Source organism: Eptesicus fuscus, chromosome 8 (genome assembly GCF_027574615.1).
Source record: "Eptesicus fuscus isolate TK198812 chromosome 8, DD_ASM_mEF_20220401, whole genome shotgun sequence".
Classification (NCBI taxonomy): domain Eukaryota; kingdom Metazoa; phylum Chordata; class Mammalia; order Chiroptera; family Vespertilionidae; genus Eptesicus; species Eptesicus fuscus.
Genome location: NC_072480.1, coordinates 2195528 through 2208356, shown reverse-complemented (window position 1 = coordinate 2208356; position 12829 = coordinate 2195528). Strand labels below are relative to the sequence as shown.

General features: G+C 39.5%; 1 protein-coding gene across 2 annotated transcripts in view; it reads left to right on the top strand.

Moving 5' to 3' along the window:
* The window catches only part of TRPC4 (transient receptor potential cation channel subfamily C member 4), a 370139-nt gene that overhangs the window by 91756 nt on the left and 265554 nt on the right, over positions 1–12829 (top strand). For both annotated transcript variants that reach the window (XM_054720360.1, XM_008159223.3), the window contains one exon: positions 8572–9090. In XM_054720360.1, coding sequence (XP_054576335.1) covers positions 8572–9090 — 519 coding nt within the window. The remainder of the gene's footprint in view (positions 1–8571; positions 9091–12829) is intronic.

Below are 12829 nucleotides of genomic sequence, written 5' to 3'. Positions count from 1 at the left end.
TTTGGTTGATCTCTCCCCCTTAACCCCACCCTCCCCTCCCTTCCCTCTGAGGTTTGACAGTCTGATCGATGTTTCTCTGTCTCTGGATCTGTTTTTGTTCATCAGTTTATGTTGTTCATTATATTCCACAAATGAGTGAGATCATATGATATTAATATTTCTCTGAATGGCTTATTTCACTTAGCATAATGCTCCCCAGTTCCATCCATGCTGTTGTAAATGGTAAGAATTCCTTCTCTTTTACTACAGCATAGTATTCCATTGTGAAGGTGTACCACAGTTTTTTAATCCACTCATTTGCTGATGGGAACTTAGGCTGTTTCCAAATCTTAGCTATGGTGAATTGTGCTGCTGTGAACATAGGGGTGCATATATCCTTTCTGATTGGTGTTTCTAACTTCTTGGGATATATTCCTAGAAGTGGGATCACTGAGTCAAATGGGAGTTCCATTTTTAGTTTTTTGAGGAAACTCCATACTGTTCTCCACAGTGGCTGCACCAGTCTGACTTCCCACCAGCAGTGCACGAGGGTTCCTTTTTCTCCACATCCTTGCCAACACTTGTCGTTTGTTGATTTGTTGGTGATAGCCATTCTGACAGGTGTGAGATGATACCGCATTGTCATTTTGATTTGCATCTCTCAGATAATTAGTGACTTTGAGCATGTTTTCATATGTCTCTTGGCCTTCCTTCTGTCTTCTTTCGAAAAGTATTTAGGTCCATTGTCCATTTTTTTATTGGATTGTTTATCTTCCTTTTATTAAGTTGTATGTGTTCCCTGTAAATGTTGGAAATTAAACCCTTATCGATTATAACATAGGCAAATATGTTCTCCCATGCAGTGGGCTTTTTTCTTGTTTTGTTGATGGATTCCTTTGCTGTGCAAAAGCTTTTTATTTTGATGCAGTCCCATTTGTTTATTTTCTCTTTAGCTTCCATTGCCTTCAGAGAAGTATCAGTGAAGAAATTGCTTTGGCATATGTCAGGGATTTCGCTGCCTGTGGATTCCACTAGTATTTTTATGATTTCCCATCTTATGTTTAAGTCCTTTATCCATTTTGAGTTTATTTTTGTGTATGGTGTCAGTTGGTAGTCAGTTTCACTTTTTTGCATGTATCTGTCCAATTTTCCCAATACCACTTATTGAAGAGACTGTTTTTCATTGTATGTTCATGCCTCCTTTGTTGAATATTAATTGGGCATAGTGGTTTGGGTGGATTTCTGGGTTCTCTATTCTATTCCATTGATTTATATGTCTGTTCTTGTGCCAGCACAATTCTGTTTTGAGAACAGTTGCTCTGTAGTACAGCTTGATATCAGGTATTGGGATCCCACCTGCTTTGTTCTTCTTTCTCAGGATTGCTGCAGCTATTGGAGGTCTTTTTTTATTCCAGATGAATTTTTGGAAAGTTTGTTCTAGGTCTGTGAAATATGCCATTGGTATTTTAATGGGAATTGCATTGAATCTAAAGATTGCCCTGGGGAGTATGGACATTTTTTATGATGTTGATTCTACCAATCCATGAACACAGTATGTTCTTCCATCTGTTTATGTCTTCCACTATCTATTTTTTTCAGTGTCCTGTAGTTTTTTGCATATACGTCTTTTACCTCCTTAAATAAGTTTATTCCTGGTATCTTAAATTTTTTTGGTGTGATGGTAAATGGGATTGCTTTTTTAGGCTCTCTTTCTGTAAGTTCACTATTGGTGTAAAGAAATGCCATAGATTTCTTGGTGTTAATTTGTATCCTGCTACATTGCCGAATTCATTTATTAAGTCTAATAATTTTTGATGGAGTCTTTAGGGTTTTCTATGTACAGTATCATGTCATCTTCAAATAAGGACAATTTTACTTCTTCTTTTCCAATTTGGGTGCCTTTTATCTATTCTTCTTGTCTGATCACTATCGCTCATACTTCCAGTACTATGTTGAACAGGAGTGGTGAGAGTGGGCATCCCTGTCTTGTTCCTGTTCTTAGGAGAAATGGTTTTCATTTTTGTCCATTGAGTATGATATTGGCTGTGGGTTTCTCATATATAGCTTTTATTATGTTGAGGTATGATCCTTCTATTCCCACCTTGCTGAGAGATTTTATCAAGAAAAGGTGTTGGATTTTGTCAAATGCTTTATCTGCATCAATTGATATGACTATGTGATTTTTATCTCTCAATTTGTTTATGCGATGTATCACATTTATTGATTTGTGGATATTGTACCATCCTTGCATCCTTGGGATAATTCCTACTTGGTCATGGTGTATGATCTTTCTGATATACTGCTGGATCCGATTTGCTAGAATTTTGTTGAGGATTTTCGCATCTATGTTCATGAGGGATATTGGCCTATAATTCTCTTTCATTGTGTTGTCTTTATCTGGTTTTGGTATTAGGGTAATGCTGGCTTCATAGAATGAGCTTGGAATTGTTTCTTCCTCTTGAATTTTTTGGAATAGTCTGAGGAGGATAGGTTTTAGTTCTTTCTTGAATGTTTGGTAAAACTCCCCTGAGAAGCAGTCTGGCCCCGGGCTTTTGTTTGCTGGGATCTTTTTGATGACAGCTTCAATTTCTTCCATACTTATTGGCCAATTGAGATTTTAATAATCTTTCTGATTGAGTTTTGGAAGGTTGTACTTTTCTAGGAATATGTCCATTTCCTCCAGTTTGTCTAGTTTGTTGGAGTAGAGTTGTTCATAGTATTTTTTAACAATCCTTTGTGTTTCTGTGGGGTCTGTTTTTATTTCACCTCTTTCATTTCTGATTTTATTTATTTGGGTCCTCTATCTTTGCTTCTTGGTAAGCCTAGCTAGAGGTTCATCAATCCTGTTTATCCTTTCAAAGAACCAGCTCTTGGTTTCATTGATCTTTTGTATTGTTTTTTATTAGTCTCTATGTCATTTATTTTTGCTCTGATCTTCATGATCTCCTTCCTTCTGCTCACTCTAAGCTTTTCTTGTTGCTCTCTTTCTAATTCTTTGAGTTGTAGAGTTAGATGAGTTACTTCCATTTTTTCTTGTTTTTTTTGAGGTAGGCCTGTAGAGTATAAACTTCCCTCTCAGGACTGCTTTTATTGTGTCCCAAAGAATTTGGATTGTTGTGTTTTTATTGTCATTAGTTTCTAGGATGTTTTTAATTTCTTCTTTGATCTAATTGGTAACCCAATAATTATTTTACAGCATGCTATTCAGCTTCTAAGTGTTTGAGTTTTTTGGATTGTTTTTATTGTAGTTCAGTTCTAAATTATGCCATTGTTGTCTCAGAAGATTCTTGGTATGATTTCAATCTTCTTGAATTTGGGAGACTTTGCTTTTGACCCAATTTGTGGTCTATTTTTGAAAATGTCCCATGTACACTTGAGAAGAACATATATTTCGTGACTTTGGGGTGAAAAGTTCTGAATATGTCAATTAAGTCCTTTTAATCTAGTGAGCCATTTAGGATTGCTGTTTCTTTGCTGAATTTTTATCCAGAGGTTTTATCCAGTGATATCAATGGTGTATTAAAGTCCCTTACTATGATTGTAGTGTTGTCCATTTCTCCCTTTATATCTTCCAGGAGTTTTGGTTTTATGTATTTGGGTGCTCCTGTATTGGGTGCATATATATTTATCAGAGTTATATCCTCTTGTTGTATCGATCCCTTTATTATTACGAAGTGGCCTTCCTTATCTCTTGTTATGGCCTTCACTTTGAGGTCTATTTTGTCAGATATAAGTATTGCTACCCCAGCTTTTTTTTCATTTCTCTTTGCCTGAAAGATATTTTTCCATCCCTTCACTTTCAGTCTGTGTGAGTCCCTTGTTCTGAGGTGGGTCTCTTGTAGACAGCATATATATGGGTTATGTGTTTTTATCCATTCAGCTACTCTATTTCTTTTGATTGGAGCATTTATTCCATTTACATTTAAAGTTATTATTGAAAGGTACTTGTTTTTAGTCATTTCTATTTTTGTGCCTGTGTTCCTTCTTACCTTTTTATTTCTTCTTTTTTACAGCATTCCCTTTAGCATTTATTGCATTACTGGCTTGGTAGTGATAAACTCCCTTAGCCATTTTTTTTTGTCTGTGAAGCTCCTGATTTCCCCTTAAATTTTGATTGATAGTCTTGCTGGATAGAGTATTCTTGGATTCAGTCCTTTGCTTTGCAACACTTTGTATACATCCTTCCATTCCCATCTAGCTTGATGTGTTTCTGTTGAGAAATCTTTTGATAATCTTATGTAGGATCATTTCTAGGTAACTCTCTGTCTCTCTCTTGCTGCCTTTAAGATTCTCTCTTTGTTGTTAACATTTGCCATTGTAATTATGACATGTCTTGATGTGTGTCTTTTGGGATTCATCCTGCTTGGGACTCTCTGTACTTGTGTAACTTTTTCTCCCCCATATCCGGGACGTTTTCTGGCAATATTTCTTCAAATAGATTTTTTAATCCTTGCTGCTCTACTTGTCCTTCATTTCATGTTGTCTCAAAGCTCTCTTAGGCTCTTCTCCTGCTTTTTAATTTTTTTCTCCAGTTGCTGTTCAGATTGGGCTTGTTTCTCTACCTTATCTTCTAACTCACTAATTGGGTCCTCTGCTTCTTCTAGTCTACTGTTGAAACCTTCCACGGTGTTTTTGATTGTAGCTATATCACTTTTCATTTCTTCCTGATTCTTGCATAGGTTGATTTTCTCATTCATTCAGTGTATGAATTGTACCACCATTACTCTGAATTCTTTTTCTGTCATGTTGCATGCTTCTATTTCACTAATTTCCTTTATTGGTGATTCCTCATTTTCTTTCTTCTGAGGATTGTGTCATCTCCCCATTCTGACTATCACCAGAAGGTTCAAACATCGAGTTGCTTGGGCCTGGGCCCTGTCCTGTGGGAGCTTCACACCACACGAGCATCACTGAAGAGCTCCGACACCAAGACTTGAAGCTGCCGTGGGTTTGTGGGAACCAGGCTCACCCAGGGTCACCATTACCAGTTCTCTGTGTGGCCTCATGTGCGCACCTAGAATCAGGGACTTCACCGGCAGCATGCTGAAACAGAGACCCCGCTGGCACATGCTGAAAATCAGAGTCTCCTACAGCATGCCAGGAGTCAGAGTTCCCCTGTACCTGAACCAAGAATCGAGTATCAAAGTCTCTGTTGCTTTGTGTGGCCTCGCACTGAGAATCAGGGTCCCTTTGTGTGCATGCACCAAGAATTGGAGTCACTGGCTCTTAGAGTGCATGCACTGGGAGTCAGGGCTCCCAGGTGCACATGATAAGAAACAGAGTCAAGTCACTGGTGCTCAGTGCTGCCTTCTGCCTGGAGAATTCAGGTCCTGGTCAGCTTGGGGGACTAGGTTACCCAGTAGCACTGTGTCGGCAGGAGGTGCACTTTTGCACTGCGGAAAACAGACTTCTGTGTGCACTTGCCCAGAATCAAAGTCAGGTGGCACTTCCGCCCTGTGTGGGCTTGAGGTTTAGTCGCCCAATTGTGTTGTGGGGAACAGATTCCCAGTGTGCATGCACTCCCATGATCAAATTCCTGTTGCGGAGCTGCAGCGCTGTGAGGGATGGGTCTATCAGTTACTATGGTGCTGCCTGCGACTGTGACTCACAGAAATCTGCAGTGGGGATGTCTGGATTCATGGTGTCTGTGGGTCTGCAGCTCTGGTCACAGGTCTCTGTCCCCAGTGGCTGCAGGGTCCTGGTTTGCATCTGAGACCAGATTGGGTGGTGCTGAGGCCAGGATCCTAGTCTCAAGCAGCTCTGTTTCTCAAGATGGCTTGGTCTCTGTGCCCGCACTGGCCACCCCGGAGTGTCTGTGGTGGGAGCAGGGCTCTGCCATCTAAGACTGCCCAGTTTGGCAGACCTGGAAGACCTGCAGAATCTAACTGTCCCTAGCTCATACACACACACACACACACACACACACACACACACACACACACATCCACACACTCCTCTATTGCTCCCTCACTCTCTCACATTCTCTCCCTCCCTACCTTCCTACTGGTCACCATCTTCCTTATATAGGATTATTAGTTAATGTTATCTTTAAAATAAAAGATTACTTAAAAATAATGCAATATGTATTAACCCTATTTAAATGTAACATACTATCTCAAAAGGCAATATGGTTTCCTTAGTTAGTGCATTTTAAAAATCATGGTTGTTGCTATTTTTAACAACTAATTGCATATATTTCAAATAGGTAATTTCATCCTTTTAATCTTTTTATAGTATTTCTTATAAAACAAATTGATATTCTAAATGGCCAAATGAAATAAAAGCATGTAGGTTTAATTATTCACACGTAAAGCCTACACCTCTACTTAAAAGTAGTAGAATTGAAGTTTCATATCAGTGGTTTTTTCTACATACTTCTTTTCCTTTTGATCCTATTTCCTTCATATTTTACCAGCAGCATATTTTAATGTGACATGTGTTGTTTTTTTCTGCTATTCCTGATTAACTTATCCTTATGTAGCTTTGATTTTCATAGATGCCACTGTGACTTTTTGCCAGCAGGGAGAAATATTAAAACAAAAATTATACAGCAGCATGTTGTATTGCAAGACATACAGACTTGGATGTCAGACAAGTGGACCTGAGTTCAAAGAGCAGGCCTTTAACTTACTTTCTGAGTGAACACATCTATAATCCTATATAATAAAGAGCTAATATGTAAATTGTCATCACACCCTTGTGCCCTCGTGCCCTCATGCCCTCGTGCCCTCATGCTCAGGCCGGGGGACCTGACGCCAGGCTGGGGGACCTGAGTCTGTGCCCCCTACCCTGGGGCCGGGGCCAGAGGACCTGAGGCTGTGCCCCCCACTCTACACCAGTGCCGGGGGACCTGAGGCTATGCCCCCTCTGCCCGATGGGGCTTGACGGGGACCTGAGGCTGCTCCCTCTGCCCAGTGGGACTTGACGAGTGACCTGAGGCTGTGTCCCCCACCTCGGAGCTGGGCCGGGGGACCTGAGGTCACATGCTCTGCCCAGAGGGGCTTGACAGTGGACCTGAGTCTGCATCCCCCACCTGACTCTGGGACAGGGAAACTGAGGCTGTGCCCCCCACCCTGTGGGGCTTTACAAGTGTGGGGCCAGCTGGGTCTGGGTCTTGCGTGATTTCAAGGCACTCTCAGGTGGGCAGGGATTTTATTCTAGGTCCTGCAGCATGCCCCAGACTCTGACATGAGGGAGATTTTCATATACATTTTACTAATTTTCTTTCATCTCTGACATTTCTGTTATGGAGAAGGGCAAATAGCAATATTAGAATATTTCCTCTAATTAATTCCCTTTTAATTTGTCTGAATTTTGTGCACCGGGCCACTAGTATGTGAATAACTAATGGAGAGGTTTAATGTACGTAGCAAATGTTTACTAAATAGTACCTATTAAATTATTTTCCCCATTATCATTTCTAGAGTATATATAACCCAAAGGAAATTATGCATAAGCACACTAGTGACCTGATTTACTAGGGAGCAATTGTTTATTTATTTTTTATTTTTTTTGCAATTGTTTATTTTTAATAAAACAATGGTATTAGCAATGTAACACATCTTGTCATCTGGAAAATATACCATAGAGGAATAGATGAAAATAGAAAACATGACGCTAGACCTCCTATGTCTGCTGCCATCTTGAATCATTGGTTGGATGTTAGGAATCTATCTATATAAAAGCCTAAGCGACCGTCACAACTGAACGGACGACTGAACAAGTTGTGTGGGACAACCAGGCTGGCAGGGGCGTTAATGAAGGATGACTAAATGACTGAACAGCAGGCTGCATGGAGCAACCAGACCAGAAGGAGTCAGGTTGGGGGCAACCAGGCTGGTTGGGGGGCGGTGAGGGGCGATCAGGCCAGCAGGCAGAGGCAGTTAGGGGTGATCAGGCTGGCGGGGGGGGGGGCAGTTTGGGGCAATCAGGCAGGCAGGCAGATGAGCGGTTAGGAGCCAGGGGTCCAGGATTGTGAGCGGGATTTCCGACTGCCCATTTAAGCCTGATCTTCGGGCTTAAACTGTCGGATATCCCTAGTTGAGTCCTGGATTGGAGCGGGTGCAGGTTGGGTTGAGGGGACCCTCCCCCCCCACCCCCATGCATGAATTTTGTGCACCAGGCCTCTAGTTCAGAAGATAAAACACAAAAGGAAAAAAACAACACTGAAGAATTAAAATACTTTTATTACAGAGGAAAATTGGTTTTAAAACAAATAATTAACTAATTTTAATGTATTTTTAAATTATTTAGGAAATCATCATCTCTGGGAAAGAGAAGCAAAGATTGTAAGTTAAAAACTAAGTTGGGAGCAAGAAGGGCTGTAACCAATAGCAAGTTTCCATAGCCACTTATTTAAGATTCCTAAAATGTTGTAATTCAGATTAAAGAAAGAATAATGTATCATTATATAGGGGAGTTATTTTTCTGTAATTCACTCTTAATTTTTTGGAAAAACAGCCATATCCCTCCACATAAAACAGGCAAAAGATTTATAAACTCTGTTCAACTTTCTATGGCATGCTGTCTGAAATTCACAGGCTTGAACAAATGAATAAATATTCATTACCTCTGCTTTCCTCTTTTTCCTAGGTACCTCCCATACTCCTTGATAAGCAGTTCTCTGAATTCACTCCGGACATTACACCAATCATCTTGGCAGCTCACACAAATAATTATGAAATAATAAAACTTTTAGTTCAGAAAGGAGTCTCAGTGCCCAGACCCCATGAGGTCCGCTGTAACTGTGTTGAATGCGTCTCCAGTTCAGATGTGGATAGCCTTCGCCACTCACGCTCCAGACTCAACATCTACAAGGCCTTGGCTAGCCCTTCTCTCATTGCACTGTCAAGTGAAGATCCTTTTCTCACAGCCTTTCAACTAAGTTGGGAGCTTCAGGAATTGAGCAAGGTGGAAAATGAATTCAAGTCAGAGTATGAGGAACTGTCACGACAGTGCAAACAGTTTGCTAAGGACCTACTGGATCAGACAAGAAGCTCCAGAGAACTTGAAATCATTCTTAATTACCGAGATGATAATAGTCTCATAGAAGATCAAAGTGGAAATGATCTTGCGAGACTAAAATTGGCCATTAAGTACCGTCAAAAAGAGGTGAGTGTTGCCAGACTATACCCATCAAAACACCATAAAATTTAATCACAGTGCAAAAAACTGGTACTCCAAAATTAGGTATGAGCATTTTATTTATTTATTTATTTATTTATTTATTTATTTATTTATTTAATCTTTTCCATTACCATTTATCCCTCTGTGTATGAGCATTTTTCTATTTAACTGTTAGGTGATTTTTTTCATTTTGTTTTATTTATTTATTTTTTTCATTTTAATTTCTTTATTGATTAAGGTATTACATATGTGTCCTCTTTCCCCCATTTACATGGATGATATTTATTGTTTGATTGATATTTATTTGTAAGATTAATAATTATGAAATACATTGAAGAGTGATAAATGATTTCATAATTGGTGATGGTTTTGGTATCCATTAGATGAATTTATTTACTTTGGCATAATGCAAAAAATGAATGAATTTTAAAATTTTAAGAGAGTTTGGTTCTCTCATGTGTAAGTCTTGTTACTTTAGAAAGTCATGCATCTTTCTCCAAGCTTCTGTTTTCTCATCCGCTTAGTGGACTTCATATTTATAACATTTGATTATACATGTGTTTATACATATAAAAGGGATCTCTCACAGATTAATAGAAAGTGTAAAATGTTTGGATATATTTGAAGGCTCTTGTGAATTATAAGGTGTTATATTAATAAAATACATTATTAGAAGTTATTACTAAAGAAAAAACCTTTGCCCCACCAGCAGATAAAAGTACTAAAATCTTTCTTATGTCTGGATTAGTTTCTTGATTTTTCAGAAATAAGAGGTTAAGAGGAAACTCCAAACTGTTTTCCACAGAGGCTGCACTAGTTCGCATTCCCACCAGCAGTATACAAGGGTTCTCTTTTTTCCACATCCTCACCAATACTGGTCATTTGTTGATTTGTGGAAGATAGCCATTCTAACAAGTGTGAGGTGTTACCTCATTGTCGTTTTGATTTGCATCTCTGGAATGATTAGTGACTTTGAGCATTTTTTCATATGACTTTTGCACTTTCGTATGTCTGTTTTAGAGAAATGTCTATTTAGGTTCTTTGCCCATTTTTAATTGGATTATTTATCTTCCTTTTGTTAAGTTGTATGAATTCCTTATAGATTTTGGAGGTTAACCCCTTATTAGATACTAGTGGCCTGGTGCATGAAATTCGTGCACAGTGCAGGGAGGTGTCCCTCAGCCTGGCCTGCGCCCTTTCCAATCTGGGACCCCTTGGCAGATGTCCAATTGCTGGTTCAGGCCCGATCCATGTCCTAACTGGCAGTTGGACATCCCTATCGCAATCTGGGACTGCTGGCTCCTAACCACTCACCTGCCTGCCTGCCTGCCTAATCACCCCTAACCACTCTGCCTGCTGGCCTGATCAACCCCAACTGCCCTCCCTTCCAGCCTGGTCACCCTTAACTGCCTGGCCCTGCTAGACTGATTGCCCCCAACTGCCATCCCCTGCCTGCCAGCTCACCCCCAACTGCCCCTCCCACTGGCCTGATCTCCCCCAACTGCCCCCTCTGCTGTCCTGCTTGCCTCACCTGCCCCCTCCTGCCAGCCTGCTCACCCCTAACTAACCCCTCCCGCCAGCCTGCTCACTCCCAAATGCCCCCCCTGCTGGCCTGATCACCTGTAACCACCTCAGCTTTAGCCCCACCACCATGGCTTTGTTGGGAAGGTCTCCAGGAAGGTCTCCCCATCAAATTAGCATATTACCCTTTTATTAGTATAGATTTCATTGAAAAATATGTTCTCTCATGGAGTGGGCTCTCTTGTTATTTTATTGATGGTTTCTTTTGCTGTGCAGAAGCCTTTTATGTTGATATAGTCTCATTTATTTATTTTCTCCTTAATTTCTATTGTCTTAAGAGATATATCCATAAACATATTGCTACAAGAGATGTCTGAGATTTTGCTGCCAATGTTTCTTTCTAGGGTTTTTTATGGTTTCACATCTTACATTTAAGTCTTTTATCTATTTTGAGTTTATTTTTGTCTATGGTATAAATTGGTGGTCTAATTTAATTTTTTTACAAGTATCTGTCCAATTTTCCCAACACAATTTATTGAAGAGATTTTCTTGATTCCATTGTGTGCTCTTGCCTCCTTTGTCAAATATTAATTGAGCATACTGACTTGGGTCAATTTCTGGGTTCTCTATTCTGTTCCATTGGTCCATATGTCTGTTCTTGTGCCAGTACCAGGCTGTTTTGAGTATAGTGGCTTTGTAGTATAACTTGATATCTGGTATTGTAATCCCCCCATCTTTTCCCAAGATTGCTGTGGCTGTTTGGGATCTTTTTAGATTCCATATAAATTTTTGAAATATTTGTCCTAGGTCTGTGAAATAAGCCATTGGTATTTTGATACGGATAGCATTGAATCTATAGATTGCTTTGGGTTGTATAGACATTTTAATGATGTTGATTCTACCAATCCATGAACATAGTATATTCTTCCACTTTCACATATCTTCCTCTATCACTTTTTTCAATGTCCCGTAGTTTTCCAAGTACAGGTCTTTTACCTTCTTAGTTAAGTTTATTCTTAAGTATCTAAATTTTTTTGTTGCAAAGGTAAATGGGATTGTTTGTTTAGTTTCCCTTTCTGAGAGTTCATTTTTGGTGTACAAAAATGCCATTGATTTCTGGGTATTAATTTTATATCCTGCTATGTTGCCAAATTCATCTAGTAAATCTAGTAGTTTTCTGATGGAGTATTTAGGGTTTTCTATGTACAGTATCATGTTATCTGCAAATAATGACAGTTTTACTTCCTCCTTTTATTTCTTCTTTTTGTCTGATAGTTACAGCTAGCACTTTTAGTACTATGTTGAACAGCAGTGGTAAAATTAAAAATGGAGCTACCATTTGACCCAGTGATCCCACTTCTAGGAATATATCTCAAGAAATCAGAAATACCCACCAGAAATAATATATGCACCCCTATTTTCTTAGCAGCACAATCGTGCATATAAATAGGGGTGCATATAAATTGTGCTGCTAAGAAAATAGGGGTGCATATATTATTTCTGGTGGGTATTTCTGATTTCTTGAGATATATTCCACTTAGACTGTTTCCAAATCTTAGCTAATTTACAGTAGCTAAGATTTGGAAACAGTCTAAGTGCTCATCATCAGATGAGTGGATTAAAAAGCTTGTTACATCTATGTAATGGAATACTATGCAGCTCTAAAAAATAAAGAACTCTTACCATTTTTAACATCATGGATGAACCTAGGGAACATTATGCTATGTGAAATAAGCCAGTCAGAGAAAGATAAGTATCTTATGATCTCCTGCATATAAAGTCTTAACCTTTTGCACTCGGATGTCGAGTGTGACTCAACACGGTTAGCATCGGTAGCAGCACGTATGTCGAGCTACACTCGACACGTAGTTTCACCGCGTGGGGGAGGGGGATTTTGGTCTATTTTTCCAGTATCTTTTCTTGTTTTCATAAGCATGAAAGGACAAGTAAAATGTAAATGCGGTCTCAACTGATGCCACCACCTAAGCTTATCTTTTGCATAGGCAGCAATCTTGAGTAGGAGGGTCCAAGGCATGAGTCCTTGCATCATGCCTTTTTGAGCTTGCATCATCTTCCCTTGGTAAAGAACCTTCCTTATCTTTCCGTCTCCTAGGTTTGTTTAGGTTTCTATTAGCATATCACAGATGTTGTCATGACACAGGGTTTAGTTGGATGATTGGTTTGCCCCCTAGCAGTCACACGT